Raw genomic sequence first — 17,297 nt, 5'->3', positions numbered from 1 at the left:
ATATATATATATATATATATATATATATATATATATATACACACACACACACACACACACACACACACATACTTTTTTGTTTTGAAGAGGGAATATTCAAGCCCTATTCTTCTTTAACACTCCACCACAGAAGTAATGCAGTGCCTGAAAAAGCATTTACCCCTGAACTGTAAGATTTTTAATGTTGATTTCATGTCTGGGCAGTACAAGTTAGCCATTGCAAGATAGGAGCAGTGTCTTGGCAGAGGTCTATGCTTTCGAATTGATTTCATTCAAGTCCTGATATGCCATTCCTCTGGGAAACCCATTGTGTTCAGCGCCGCCTTAAGAACACAAAGCAGGGCTCATTCTTTCATTCATAGTTACGCTGCGTCTCCTTTTTCATGGCTGTGTTTTGTGTTAACACAGGGAATGTTGGCACTTTCTTTGAACCTGGAGCCTTTAAGCTAACAGCATGTCTACCTCTTACCTAAATGCTTTATATAATTATATATGTATATATATATATATATAATATATAATATATATATATATATATAAGGCATCCGCAATCCATTGGCAGAGTGTGGCCCGTCTCCCTGTTATTACCGCTATTACTTCGGCGACGCCTCCTGACTACGGGTGTCATAATTGACCAATAATGATCCATATATAAGGTGTATCGGATTATAAGGCGCACTGTGGGTTTTTGAGAAAATTAAAGACTTTTAGGTGTGCCTTATAGTGCGGAAAATACGGTGTATATATATATATATATATATATATATATATATATATATATATATATATATATATATATATATATAAACATTAGAGATTTGGCCTGTAGCATGTAGCAAAGCATTACATTACATCACTATTTTGTCCCTGAATCAAGATATGAACATAACAGCTAAGTCAGGTGCCTTCTTTCCCTGAGGTTGCTCCCTCTAGTGCTAGCAACAGGTTCTCTTGACAGAGTTGCTAAGGGAGGAAGGGCGTTACCTTCACAGATTGGCTCTTTGGTTGCGATGACAATCGCGCCTGGAATCCCAAATGTGGAACTCTGCTATTCCAAATTCACCCCTATAACTGTTAGCCTCGATGAGCTTCATTTGACTTGATCTGAACGCTGTGGGTGACGTCACACTTATTTAGTCCACTTATTTAGACAGTCTATGGTCCAAGCAGGAAGTTATATATAACTTAGTCATATATAAACTTCAACAAAATAAAAAAATGGAAGGACACAGGCATGATATTTTGTAAAATCTAATGATGATATATAGTATAACTTGTCGTATGCACTTTAAGCTAATATCTAATAACAGCTTGAAAAAGAGCTTTATTTCTTCTTGTAATACAGCTCTATACTTGACGACTACCAGCTACAGTCAGACATAAACAAACATGACCGGCCTCACTCCGCACAGGCAGGAGCTCAGTGCGCCGTGTGAGTGTGAAATGGGACAGGAGGAGGAAACGCTCTCAAAAACATCCCACGTATCTGAGGCTTTGTTCACCTGTTCCCACGGAAACCAAGGAGGGCAATGAAAATTGGGAAAATGGGAACGAGACCGAAACGGAGCCACTGCTAAAGTTACAAAACAACAATAAAACTGCTTTCAAGTTACACAGGAGCCAGACAACAAACAGGAGGGACAGCATTATCGACTATGACAAAAGTACAAAGACATACACAGTGCACCTTTAATGTTCAGTTTTTTGTAACTTTTCTGATGATCTGACACCTTCTTGTCTCCATGGAGATGCATAAAACCATTTATTCATGTACATTTGCTTTTCCTATCATTTTGAACCTTACTATGATAGTGTATTTTGGACCTTTGGCTAAAAAGTTTGAGAACCCCTCCGATAGTCTGTCGCGTCTCTATGGAGATATTGTTATTACGTAACCTGGAAAGTTCCACAGTGCATTGATGCATAAAGTAATATATTTATGGGTGTTAGGCTGTCAACAAAAATGTGTTGTAGTTTCCATAGATAGATTCAGTTTCAGTCATGAAAAATTATGAGCCCCTTGGTACATGTAGCATCAAGCTATCAGTACAAAGCAATGCTAACTCTTCCTGTTTTTGTAGCTGCAGGTTTCTGAAGCATGAGATTGATATGACAACAAATACTACTGATAGAGATTAGATATTAGACGTGTCTGCTTATTGTGTAGATAACAATGCACTACATGTAAATAAAGGTGTTTACAACGATCTAAAGGGCGAGTGACAGCATCTTGTTTGGTTAATAAATGAAATGGACATGACCACTATAACAATCTAATCTGCAAAACAACTCTATATTCACAAGTGCAAACATACATTCAGCAAAATAGTACGGAACTTATTGGGCAAAAAATTGCCTAAAATAAAAGCATGTTCTTTTGTTGTGTTTACTGAACTGAAAAACTTGTGTCCTACTCTGAGTGGGCGTGCACCTCCACAAACCTGACTCTTACTTGGCCTGGAGCAGGGACTCCTTCCGCTCGTTTCCATGGAAATGTTGTTCTTTTCCATAATATTACAAAATATGACAAAACGTATCTAGTATGGTTTTAACTTTCTCATCCTGCAGGTCACATGCCTACTTCAGGTTACAGACTGTACATTTACTCTGGCAAAATTTCATAATAAAAATCATAATTTGATGAGCCAATCACTTAAAATTAAAATAATTAGCTGTAGCCCTGAATTGAAATAGTCTTATCAGCCAATCTTCCACGTGGATGCTTGGAAAAACCCAGCTTGTAGTGTAAAGCATTATTCAGTGTATGGCAGATATCAGGTTACCAGGCTTTGAACACAGGAGGGTAACAGAAGGGAGATGCCTGCCTGCCCCCCCTCACAGTTGTTGGGTGTGTTTGGGGGAGGTGTCTCTTGGGACAAGTGCATCTAATTAGGAGAAAGCCAACGCCCCATCGGCCCATCTGAACAGCTGGACATGTGGGTGAAATAGAGGTTCTCTGAATCACATTATGGCTGCGCTGGTTATAGACCTACATTTTGTTCTGTTATCTTCGGCAGCCATGATGAAGTCACTCGCTGTTTTAGTTTGGAGAGTTTATAAACCCAAGACCCAACTACATTTTGTCAATTTTTTTATTCAACAAGAGCAGACATACAAATGTTAAAACATAAAAATTATCAAGGCATAAACTTGCAATATTGCATCAAATGTCTCCTCATCATGAACAGACCGGCAGTTGTGTTTTGTTTCATTCACACATGTTTATCACACAAACCCTGCATATTTAGGTTGAATTCTGCTCTCAAACACCACCTTGTGATGTCATGCAGTAATACAGAAAATGCTCCACTGTGTTTTTAAACTCCATACAGCTTTACTAGAATCATTTGGAAAATTTTATCCCTGGAATTTCCAATCTCTACTGAACGATATAAAAGAAAGATAAAGGGTAGCTGGTAGCTTGAAAACTACCACTACCTGACATCACAAGGTAGAACAGAGCATTTTGAGGTTTGGAGATGTACTCTGACTATTACAAAAGGGTTACACATATATGTGTATGTGTGAATGAAAGTAAACACAACTGTAGGTATGTTTTTTGAGGAGGTATCAACATTATAACATGGTTTAAAGCTCACAAGAGTACATTTTGTGTTATATAGCAGTGGTCCCCAACCACCGGGCTGCGGACCGGTACCAGTCCGTGGATCAATTGGTACCGGGCCGCGGGCCGTCCAAGAAATAATTAATTATTTCTGTTGTATTTATTATCTGAGTCTGAACAATCGTTTATTTTGAAAAATCTTTTATTTTGAAAAATGACCGGATTCTCTCGGTTACATTTCCGTCACTTGAGCGCCGACAATTTAACCACTTAGCGTTCCGACGGCCCGCCCGCGTTACACGTTACAACTTTACAGCAATGTACGTGTATTTCTGCGTCACCCACACAAACAATCTACACATCAAATGAAAGCTACGGCATTCATCTTTCTGAATATGTAAACCATTTACACCTCGAATCACCACAGTGCTGACAGGAAAGACGTTTTTACAGAGAAGTCAGAAATGTGGATTTGGACTTCACTTACCATTGAGCGCTCTGGTTCTGTCAAACATCAACATATTCACACAAAGTTGGTCTCATTCGTTCCGTAAAGGTCCAGAGAATATAATCCAGTCAAGAAATTATGTCCACAAAGGAAGTTAGAGCCTTCATGTCCAATCTGCTGCAGGAAAGTGAAATCTGTTCCGTCACTTCTCCGCGTAAAAACACGAGACTGGGTATAAAGATCCGCGCGTAAAATTATGCGCGCGTATTGCGTAATTTTACGCAGCAGTTTTGCGTTTTAAACATGACGAAACGGACAAAACAACGGAAGTACGCGACCGAGGACACTGTGGATGTTTGTACAAGTTAAACTAGAGACATCTCGGACCCGGAGTGGTTCATGGAACCGAGTGAAGATCTCATGGTGGACTGAGGAGCAGAGGACCTTATGTTTTGATGGACTGGATGTTGTTCCTGATCGGTAAGCGTGGTTTATTCTGCTATTAACTTAATTGTGGGTCAAATGTGTATCATGTGTAATCATTAGCATTAGCCCCCCCCTTCCCGGTCCGCGGTAAAATTTTCAAGCGTTGACCGGTCCGCGGTGATCAAAAGGTTGGGGACCACTGTTATATAGGACCTTTAATTGGTATATTTTATCTATACATCTTATGACCTACTGTTAATATTTTTGAGCAAAATATTCCCCATTTAAACCAAAAGCACTTAGTTCAGTAGAGATTGTCAATTCCAGGGCTGAAATCATCCAAATGGTTCTAGTGAAGGTGTATGGAGTTTAAAAACAGTGGAGCGCTTCCTGTATTACCACATGACATCACAAGGTGGAATAGAGGGTTTTCTGTTTGAGAGAAGAACTTAAATATGCAGGGTTTGTGTGTTAAACATGTGTGAATGAAACAAAACACAACTTGAGGTCCGTTTGTGATGAGGAAACAACATTAGAACAAAGATCAGAGAATAGTGTAATATGGGCCCTTCCCTTCTCTTCCCTTCTTGTCTTGTCCTGCTGCTACAGTTATTTTCACACAAAATCCTATCATTTTTGTCAATATCAGTGTCCACTTTTAACTAACTTATGAATGAACAGAGCATGTCTTTAGTTGACAAATCTATTCTTCACTTAACTACAGCCCTTTAAGCCTCCAATGTCTTTTCTCAGATGTTTTCAAGGCTCCCTATAAATCACAAAGAAAGCCCAGAGTCTACTATGAGCGCTTGTGGATGAGGTCACGGTTCTAAATGTTACAGATTAACTATCACGATCAGATTAACCCCATAGTGTCTGGACTGACCCACTTCAGAGGTTGTGCCCACTATAGACTATGGTCCATGTGGCTTTACAATGTCTGGGACAAGCCAAAGCTACTTATAGAAAGTCTAATCATCTATTGTGGAAATATTCAATCAGTGTGTTTTAGTATCGAGTTAATCTGATGTAAATGTCTTTCTTTACTAGAAAAGCCTAGGGTGGGTAGAATAATGCAAGACTACTGTTACTACAAAGTTAGCCAAGAACCTCAATATAGTGAAATATGTAAATAAAAGGTACTTGGAAAAACTACTACTAAAATTGTCAAGTAGTAGTAAATAAAAGACAGAAGACAGATAGTAGTCAAGAGTAGTATCTGTCAAGAAAGTACCTGTCAGAACATAACATCTATAATCCCTCAGCCAGGATGCAAAATCACTCATTAAGAGCTTGAATGACGATGCAAAGTAGGACTTAAGCACAGTGCACATTTAAGGTAGCACAATAGACCTAGCCTACAAACAGAAACTGTAAACAATAGGTGGTTTGAGTTTCAGTGTAGTTAGCTCCTCCCCTCAGACACATATAAGGCAGTGTCCTGCAGTAATCTGACCAGAACTGAGGAAGCGCCTCAGATGAGCAGCCAAACGTCTTCACTCCTACAACGACTTGTCCACTTGACAGATATTTTTCTTTTGCAATCTGATTTATATATTAATGTACTGAATGGACAGAGTAACCAAAACTCCAGGAGTAAATGTTACATGTTAATGTTATAAAATATAATACTTGCGTAGGAGTAAAGATATAGTTTCTGAAAACAGCTCAGAAACTAGTAACAGTAATCAGACAATATTTTTTCCAAAAATATGCTAAAACATGTCAGTACATATCTTGGTTGATGTCCAAGTATCACATAAAAATATTACTCGAAAGGTACCACCTTATTATGGTATGTATAGCGCTTTTTCACCTTCAAGGCTGGAATCGCACTGCCAACCTGTGAGACAGTGGATCTGACCACTCACCCAATGATGTTTATGTCAAGAGCGGGATTCGAACCTCCAACCTTTGGATCAGTGGACAAACACTCTACCATAATCTACCATAAGTGGGTTGACAGAAGCTAGGTTGGTAGATTTTCTGAAACTTTTATTTTCATTCTACTATTTTTGCAGCTTTTTCACAGTTTTCTTTTAATGGGCATACTCAGAGATATACTGAAAATTCTAATTATGGATGCCATGAATTCACTAATTACAATACACATTAGATATTACTAAGAGATACCGCCCACCTCATCTCAAACACTGATCTAACTTTTATTTGGCTTAAATTTTAGCTTGAAAACATATAAACGTGTACTATGAGCTGAAAAGCAAACTTGATGGAACAACTACAGGCTGATTTATTGGGAATTTTATTTGTAAAAAATAATCCAAATTCATACGTAACTTCATTGTTGTTGTTTCCTCATCACAAACAGACCTGGAGTTGTCTTTTGTTTCATTCACACAGTTCTTCTCTCAGACAGAAAACACTCTGTTCCACTGTGTGATGTCATGTGGTAATACAGGAAGTGCTCCACTGTGTTTTTAAACTCCATACACCTTCACTAGAATCAGTTGGATAGTTTGCAATATTAGAATTGCTAATCTCTACTGAACTAAAGGTAAAAGAAGCTGTTAACTTCAAAACTACAGCTTCATGACATCACAAGGTGGAACAGAGCATTTTGAGCTTTGGAGATGAAGACCAATAATGCAGGGTTACTCAAACATGTGTGAATGAAACAAAACACAACTCCCGGTATGTTTTTCAGGAGGTAACAATATTATAACATGACTTAAAGGTCCTATATTACAAGAAAGTGACTCTTGAGAGCTTTAATTAAAATGGTAAATAACACTTTATACACAGTTATATGGGATTCCCCTAATTGGTTTTGATTACACAAACCAGTGCATCTAATCTGTTTTATTGCTGCTGGTAACGCTCAGTGATATCAGATCTGACCGCATGACCTTAACTGTGCGGCATTCAGTGCTAGGGCAGACTTAACACACAATCTGTCACCATTTACAGACCAAATATCAAATAACAACAACTGCACTGTACTGAGACCACACAGTCACATAACTTAGAGGGGTGGAGCAGGGACAAACCAGAGGGTATGAAGAGCTAGAACTAAAAAAAAAAAAAAAAAAATCAAATGCAGGAGGTCATTTTTATGCCAAATACTAGATTAGGGTAGATATAAGCAGAACAAGCATCTTTTGGATGGTCATATTAGATAACAGGGTAATGAAAATGTGATGTTTAAATACTTTTTTTTCTTAAGAGTTTTCAAACTCTTCTACAACTTTTTATTGGCTGTGTTTGCAAATGTGTACATTGTGTCACCATCAAAACTGCTGAACATTCCGCCACCCTGAAAACTGCTGAACATTCTGCCGTAGACGTGATTGCAGTAACCCCAACAGCTTTTGAGTGAGTCACTCTCAACTTTTTGTGTAAAATCAAACTCCTAAAAAGGACCACGAATGCTCAAATTGATCACAGGCTCCTGAAAATGTGTTGTTTAAATCCATGTTGTATTTTTTTCAGACTATCCTACAACTTTCTTTGACTGTGTTTGCTAATGTATGTAGTGCGTCACCATGAAAACTGCTAGACATTCCGCCAAAGACATACATGAAGGATATGCATTAAGCAGTCTCAGCAATAATTGTCATTGTACTCTGTCAGATTACATTATTAGATATAGGACCATAGACTGTATATATAAATGGACATAGCTAACCTGCTAGCCGCCACGTTCCAAAAAGGAAGTGAGCATTTACATTGAAAAATTGTCACCCCTCTGTAACTGCTGCTATGAGCCTCGCCATTTTGGTCTTAAAATGTTCGTATTAACATGCTCTACATGATCCTGGGGTTTTTATTTTGCCATTTTGTCCGTGATTCAAGATATCAACATTAATAACACACAAATCAGGTGCTTTCTCCGAGGTCGCTCCCACTAGCGTTAGCAACAGATTTTATTGACAGTGTTGCTAAGCGCCCACTCCATGTTAAACCACTGGTGTGGGTGGGAAGGGACATTACCTTCAACAGCCTCACTTTGAATTGGCTCTTTAATTATTATGATACTTGTAGTCCACTTCTCTATACAGTTTATGGTACAAGAGCATATTTAAACTATTGTATGTTTGTTCATATTTGTGGCTATGGAAGAAGAGGGAACCTTGTCAGAAGATTAACACATGATACTGTAAAATCACAGCACATACATTCAGCTCCAAGCAAAAGACATCAGCTGAGCATAAAGCAACAACTGTCTGTATCTGTACGAAGAGACTAAACAACTCAAGAACACAAAATACAAGAGCACCATATGTACATTCCTAATCATCAAACTGAAATCTTCTTGTTTATATACAAATGTAATTAATATAGCAGCAAGGCCTGTCATGATAATCACTACATCGACTTAGCGTTTATTATATGAAAGCTGAACTATATATTTTGGGGCTCAGTATTTATCATGATGACTTTTTCTTTGCAAAACTGGGGAGATCTGGGGTATTTTTGTTGTAGTGTGATAAGACTGAAGCTGTGGAGGGGTGAACAAGTCTCTTTTATGGCTAATTATTGGTTACAGCTGTTTATTTGTTGCAGCTTGTGTCTTTTAATGAAACGGTCTATTTAAAATGGATTCACTGTTTGTTTGTTTTTTGCATTATTTAAATCTTTATCAGTGACATACAGCAGTTTCAATTTTATTGTTTATCACAATATTTCTCTGTAGCGATATATAATTTGATATCATGACAGGCCTAATAGCAGCTTTTTTACTTAAATGAAATGATGTTACCTGTATAAAAAGCAACATCAACTTTTTTTGTTTTGTTTTTTTGAGTTGCTGTGACCGATAGCTGATATTTGCAGATACAGAATTTGAAGTAAAGATGCCAGGGACATTAACTTGTTCCCTGTTTGTGTAAAAATACAGTCAAATAACACTCTTTAAATCCAGCCTCCAAACGATGTTTAGCTGTACATATGACTATGACTCTTTTAAAGTCAATTTTATGATGACTATTTATGTTTTGATTTGTTCTATTGTAATTTGAATGTCTTTCTTATTCTGCAGCGCACTTTGAGTTACTTTGTGTACTTTGTACTATACAAATAAACTTGTCTTGTCTTCCATCTCCACTGTTACTCATGAGTCAAATCTAATGCATTGAGGACAAACTGGAGATGACACATAGGCACATACAGACTGGGGCAACACTAAAAAATATTGGTATTGAATATTGTTTGATATTATTCACCTGATATGTTTTGTTTGTTTGTTTTTTTTCATGGCTGATGCCAATACCGACTGCTTAGAATCCAGAGAAACCAATAGCCGATCTGCCCATATTTTTGAGCAGATATGTAAGGCCAATTTTGATTATTTTCCAAAAATTAGTATAGTCACATTTAGTGCATATATCATTTTGTATTAAAGTATTAATATAAAGCTTTGTGAGTATTTTTAGGCAGTAGATCGGTAAATAGAAGATTTAAGGTCAAGAGCCAATAGGCTAAAAAGGCCTGTCTATCTCTAACCATGGTCAAAGATCCATTGATATTGGCTGATACAGATACTGGAACCAATATACCACCCACGCCTCGTCAAAGTACAGGTTTAATAATTTTTTCCCATTGTCATTTCTAACTACACTAAAAACAAAGAGCAGCTTGTCTGAGGGAAGGGGGCATGTTTACTGCTGCAAACTCTTCCTCATCCCCTTGAGCCTCCATAGCACTCTGGTGTGAGGCTGGTTTTACTTACACTACCTGATCCTTGTACTTCTACTTCTGCATCTGTCTCATTTACCTGGTAGTAGGTCCGGATGTGACGCACCAGCACTGTGAGGTTGTGGAGCCGCAGAGCCACGTCATTGTTGATGTTTTTGCTCAGTCTCTGGTGGGTGGGGCTTGGGTCGCTATGGAGACAATCAAAAAACAAACATGTATTAAGTTTGGCATTTAATTCAGTTATTTTATGAAACCTTAGGGACATTAGCAATTCATATTTCACACATTTATTCAAAGTAATAAAGTAATCTTCCATCAGAAAAGTTACACAGTGCAACTTTAATGTGATGGCCCACTACCTGCTTGTCTCCATAGACGTTATAGCTTTAGTATTGTATTGAACTAATCTCCACAGTGATAAGCAAGTGATGCTGCAAGAACAAGTTACAGGTCAGATCTCTGAATGCCATTTTTTAAAAAGTAATAAATGCTCTTTGTTCAGATAGATGCATTCAATGCTGTGGAGACAAACAGATCCCACCTCACCACAAGAAAAGTTACACAGTGCAGCTTTAAGTCATTGGGTAGGCTATGAATTACACAGTAGTTAATACATTTTCACACTAGACACTGAAATTGACTGTAATGAATCCTTCCAGGGCAGAAATTCTGATTGTTTGAACAATTTGGAAATGTAATCAGCAATTTTTTTTGCAACTTCTAAAATTAAGTTTCTAGGGCTGTACAATATAAGATACTCAAGACCAACCTAAGTCTAACATAGGACTTAATACAGAAACTCATGAATGAAATCTGCCTTTTATATCGTGTAGTCCTTTAAGTAATCTTATCGTTTCCTCAAAACAACTTCAGAACTTGGATATGATCAAGCAGGCTATAAATTGCCCATCTCAAACCGTGTCTCTATTTAGGGGCCACTATTGTTCAGCTGAAGGATTTAAAAGGAGAGGGCTGTTCCGTGTTTAGCCTGTGTCAGACTCATTAGCATTTCAACAGGAGAGGAGGGGGGTCTGAGGGGAAGTGAGGGGGTGGGGGTGGGCGGCTGTCTGACCCACTGAGAGGCTGCCATGACGTCACATCAAACCAATTCACCCAAACTGGAGAAAGAGACTAGTGCACAGAGAACCAGCAGGGAACTGGATTAAAGACACCAGCAGCAGGCAGATAAACTTTGCCATTAGAACTGAGAGTTCTAATGGCAAAGTTGCCACTAGAACTTCCAAGGACCTCATACAAAAGGTGCTGGATATTTTTTGTTTGTTCTGGTTGGTTTGTGGTTTTATAACTTATTTATTCCTGGTTTCATATTGGTTTAGTCCTAGCTCAGACCCGAGTTAGTGCAAGTTGGTACTGGATGTGAAAGGTTAAGGCACCAGACACACTATTGCACGGATTACACAGATATAAGGACACATGGGATTAGAACACAAAGTACTACCATTTAATATGGAAAATCACAGTATATCGAGTATCGTAACAACACTAGTTTCAATACTGGTTTAGCCCTGACCCATACCCAAGTTAGTGTTAAGTTTGTATTGTATGTGAAAAGTTCAGATACCACCATTGACTGTATATATAAATGGAGATAGCTAATCTGCTAATAGGCCTGTCACAATAATATATTTTGAAGTGCGATATATTGCTGAAGTAAAAATTGACGATAAACGATGATATTGAAACCAAACCGTAAGAATTATCTCAAATATTCTAAGTGCACAATATGACAGAATAAGTAACAGATTTGAGCTGTAGCAGACTGACTTATGAACTTCAATGACTCATTATAGATGCAAGCAAACTACTTCAGAATGATCTTGAGCTGTATCAGAACAAGTAAAAGACCACATACGGTCACATTTTTATACAGTGCTTTTCCACCTTCAAGCCACTCAAAGTGATTTGCATGAGCCACTCATTCATTCACACACAGATTCATACACCAGTGTAGGCCGACACAACAACCTGAGGGTCATTGGATTTGACCAATGATGGTTACATCAAGAGCACGATTCGAACTGCTAATCTTCGGATCAGTGGACTCAAGTACAAGTACTGTCATATTGTGCACGTAGAATATTTGAGATAATTCTGCTTATGGTTTGGTTTCAATATTATAGTTTATTATCTATATTTACTTCAGCAAAATATTGTATTTCAAAATTTGTTCTTGTGACACGCCTACTAGCAGTATAGGTACAGTACAAGTACAGAGAAATAACCAAATTTTCCCACTTATGCAAAGAAAAGTACCAAGATAAATGCTGACCCCCCCAAAATGACTTGCATCTGTCATTTTGACATCAAAATTATTCTGGTCTAACAATTACAACTGCATACTACTGTTGTTACCACTATGACTGACATCAATTATGGATCAAACTTTAAGTAACTGTATTTTGGAAAAAAGAACCCACAAATCACAGCCTTCCAAAACAAGCAAAAAAACAAACAAACAAAGGAACCCAATGTCACTATAAAGAAGCAGACTTAGCAACTCGGTGGGCTACTGCTACTGCTACTACTACTGCTACATCCCCCTACCCCCTCCTCTGTAACCCACTTTCCATTGACCCCCCTCAGTTCCTAATCACACTCCAGTCACAACAGCCCACATCTGAATGAGGGGAACAATGGCACTAGATTATAATTGTTTCAGTGGAGCAACATATGAACATTTGGTGTGGACAATGAGGGGTTAACGCAGGTCTAATTGATGTAAACATCAACAACTAAAAGACGTTAGAAGTTGACAAATGTGTAGGAGCGAATATAAATGGCTGACACGTTTTGAACCAAAGCATATAGTCCAGTTTTTGTCACTTACAATATACATTAATTTGTCATATATAAGGTAATACAAAGTAAACAGTCAACATTCATAATAATACAGATGCCTGTAAATGCAACCTTAATATTATCGCAGTGTATTTCCACATACCTCAGGTTTTACTAGGTAACAAAGTTTTTTTTAATAACAATAATTTTAATTTTTTTCTAATTTCAGTGAAAACCTTTAAATATGAACAATATTTGCTATATTTTAGTATTTTAGTAGTAAGTGTATGCATAATTACTGTGTGAGGTCAACATATTTGTGGTTCTGGTTTCAGTTAGATTAAGGGCAGAAGAAACATTCATTAATTAACCTTTCTAGACTTTTTTTTTTCCCCCTAAATCCTCTAGGCCCCCTTGGACTCTATTACAGGGCCGAATTCAGCCCCTGGCCCTACGCTGGTGCCTCCTGCCTTGTTGCTTCTATCAATGACTTTACAACATGGTTATGACAGTACACTGGAGGCCTGTAGTGGACTAAAGAAACTCTTGTTGGACTAAAGATATGTGCTGTCAATCGATTAGTCAGCTAAAAAGGGCAAAGGCGTGGCAAAAACTATTATGTATCTCTGTGTATCTGACCCAAACTGCACTCAAGACCACACCTGCAGGGGGAGTTCATGCAAAAACTACCATTTATACAGAAAAAGTGCTATGATTCACAAGTTTAATCTGTGTTTCCTGAGTTTAATCTGACTTTTTACATATAAATAGTAAAAAATACCAAATCTTCAGCTCACTTACTTATTAACTCCTGGTGTCTGCTGGTCTCACATCGAGTAAAATCAAGTAAAATTACCAATAATCTATGACATATTTGGATTACTATTTCATATTTTATTTAATTAATCTAAAATTACATGATGACAGAAACTGAACCACTGACTTCCAGTTCAGAATTAAGGAGCCAATTCCCGTTTATCCCTTTACACCATCGCATTGAAGAGCAATGCTGCCCAACCAAGCTCACGGCTTCAGATCACAGTACCGAGCAGGACAAAAACACTACTCCAACATGTCTGTGTAATCCCTCAATCTCAAAATCTTTCTTGCATGAATAACTCCCAATAACACACTTCAGCGGGTTACCAATAAGACTAAACATTATAACATGCTTTAAAACTCATGAAGTCTATTTTGCATCTTATTTGTATTTGTATTTATTCAGTGTGTTTATGTTGCACTTTTTCACCATATCAAGTTCCTAGTTTGTGAACTGTGTTCACAGACTATGGCAATAAAAGTCTTCTGATTCTGATTCTGATAACATTTCCCCTTTAAAATGTTCATATATATTCTGTGTGTGTGGTCTGTAAGATAGTCTGAGCAACTTTAGCATTAAGCAACTTTAGCTCCAAACTTTATTACTTTACACATATCAAACCCCACTGATTTACTCTATAGCAGTACTTTCTCTCTCCTGCAGCCTCACATCTGGCATCTCGACCTGAAAGCGGCTGTCAGGATGTGGTTGCTCAGACATACAGACAGGAAGCACTAGATTAGCCCAGTTACCGCTCAAAAAAGCACTCACCCAGAGTCTTATGCCCCAAAAACTAAACTGTTAAACTTGACTCATGGTTAGTCATTCCTTCTAGGACAATACTTACATTTGTGTCATGATTTTGTGCAGAAAAACTCCATCTACCAGCTCCATAAACATGTTGACTCTGTCCTCTGTCCCTGCCTCCTCGCCGGATGCCAAAGGCCCAAGAGTCCGCACCTGAAGAAAGTCACAAAACAATAAGAATTTAAAGGACAATGTCAGGGGTGCCCCGATCTGATACTGGTAGGAAAAAATGCTGCATCAGATCTCAGCTTCCAAATCCTGGCTGGGCATATCATTTGATGGAATACAACTATTTACTGGTGAAGTTGACCCAGAAAGTCCCAAATTTTTTTAATTTTATTTATACAAAGCTATCTTATGTTATTTTTGGTTTAAGGAAACAGATGCAAATTTTAGACTCTGCTATTGACTGATATCAGATGACGGCAGATACTTTAGACCACAGTATCAGAATCGGTATCGGAACTGTCAATATTAACCGATGCAATATACGTACATAACACACAGTGCATAATAAGACTGGCACTGTTTCATCTCACCAACCAATTAATGAGCAGATTGACAGCAACCTTTGGTCATTCTACCCCAGGGCAGCAGAGGGCAGCACTGTCAGTTGACACAAATAGTGCTGCACTAACAATTACTTGAGTAGTTCAATACAATTTTATTTCTATAGCACATTTAAAATACAACCTAAGCTGCCCAAAGTGCTTCACATAAACAACAACAAACAAAAGCAGATGTGCATAAAATACGACACTAGATTTTGACTACCGACATGTCAAATTTAAATTTCTGTTTAAATAGATTTTTAACCAAATAAAGGTTGAAATATGCTGAGTAAAGGGTTTTAAATAGACAATATTCAAGTAAAATGTAATATTGATTAAAAAATGTCTTTTTAGACATTTTGATTTAATAATGGCGCTATATTTGTTGTAAAGTCTTTTGCTATGTGTTTTACAATGTGTACAGTTAGGCCAGTCTCGATAATCACTATATCGACTTATCATTCAGTATATGAAACATGAAACCATATATTTTGGGGTCAAAATTTATTGTGAAAATAATCAGATCAGTCAGATTTTGGTCATTTTTGATGTAACACAACAAGATTTGAGTCGCAGAGGGTTGAAAAAGTCACTTTGTCACTTAGTTTCAATATTATTACCATTGTGATTCAAAATTTGTTATCTGGACTGTGCAATAGGTCTGTCAGCATAATGGTAACAAGAAAATACAAGTCTACTAGTTCCAGATATATAAGACTAATGCAATAGCACTATTTACAAAGAGTCCTATTTTAGTGATGGACATTAGCCCAATAGGAGTGTTGTAGGTTTAATTACTAACTGTGTCAACATCAAAATATACTATACAATACTATGCAAAACTTGTAGTTAAACTTACTGAAAATCTTTTTTCATTTCTAACCTCTATTTCCCAAACACTTTATAACTTGTGGTGATGGCTTTTAGAACGTAGGTCTGTACCACTGGAAACAACTGCCCCATGCTACTACAGTCTGATCTTCGGCCCACTTGTTTTTGCAGATTGAGGGCTTTGCTTAGAGACAAAGTTTACCCCTTTCATTTGGCAAAACCAAACAGATCTTTAAATCCTGTGGGACCCTCTGATTGAAAATACACAGAGACCAGCACAGGGAAGAGCAAAAACTATAACTTGGAAGATGGAACAGACATAGTACAAGATATGACAGACTTTTTCAGTTTTTTTTTTTTATTTGGTACATTTTTGCTAACTGCTAACCTTGCTAAGTATTCAAAATTCAGTAGACAATTTATTTAAAAAAAACATTACTGAACACTCTAAACGTATTTTTTAAGCAAGTAACTATTAAATTATTCATATAGCAGTGGAAATGGACACTGGATGAAGTGTAGGATTAAGTGTCTTGCCCAAGGGCACAGAACAGATGCATTGCAACTAGAGGAACTAGAGCTCACTTTTGGATTAGTGGGGGAATCTCACTACCGATTGAATCACTGCTGCTCAAATGGATTATATTATTATGAAGTATTAATCAACTTTATCTCTTAAAGGTGCAGCTTTGCAGGTAGAGGGTGGTGGAAATGACACTTGCCTGGAAAGTTCCACAGTATGGTATTAAACACATCCATTGCATTCATTCAATTTCAGGTGTTTTAGTGCTCAATAAACATGAATCCCTACCTCTCCACACATCTGATTTGTAACGTGACCTGGTGGTGTCAACTACTTATCTCCCCGTAGATAAATAAGTTTAAAGCAGGTGGAAGACACTTCATCAAAAAATTACACAGAGCAACTTTTTAGTAGACTTAATTTGTGCATTATTTATTTGGCCATTTGGTCTGTAAGTCTTCTGTTTATTGTTTCTTTATGTCAATTATGTTTACCACAGCCGAACAAAGACAGGATATATGGACGTGTGAACAAATACAGAGGGGCCATTTCAACGAGGTCACGTACAGACTGGAAGTTCATAACCTGCCCACTGACCTCTGCCTGGAGTTAGACCTACGGGTTCAATAAAAACTCTATAAACACTATAATTTATAACCATGTCTAATGGACAACACTGAGAAGAGGTGGGTATCACTTTCTTGAGACGATTAATACACCTCTGTGAACAACTTTGTTTCTGTTTTAAGTGGATTTTGTTTCTAATCACTGTCCAGTTCCTCCGGTCATTGCAGGAGGCTTAAATAAGCTGGGAATCTTAAAAACCAAACCATCCTTCCCCACATTTCATAAAGAACTTTGTCTTTTTTTCT

General features: G+C 37.5%; 1 protein-coding gene across 1 annotated transcript in view; it reads right to left on the bottom strand.

The window, feature by feature from the left end:
* ccdc88c (coiled-coil domain containing 88C) overlaps positions 1–17,297 on the bottom strand; it is an 83,077-nt gene that overhangs the window by 64,483 nt on the left and 1,297 nt on the right. Inside the window, 2 exon segments of the mRNA XM_055231209.1 lie at positions 10,174–10,282; positions 14,561–14,673. Coding sequence (XP_055087184.1) covers positions 10,174–10,282; positions 14,561–14,673 — 222 coding nt within the window.

Source organism: Periophthalmus magnuspinnatus, chromosome 22, assembly GCF_009829125.3.
Source record: "Periophthalmus magnuspinnatus isolate fPerMag1 chromosome 22, fPerMag1.2.pri, whole genome shotgun sequence".
Taxonomy (NCBI): domain Eukaryota; kingdom Metazoa; phylum Chordata; class Actinopteri; order Gobiiformes; family Gobiidae; genus Periophthalmus; species Periophthalmus magnuspinnatus.
Note: the sequence above shows the minus strand (reverse complement) of the source record. Positions and strands in the feature narration are given on the sequence as shown.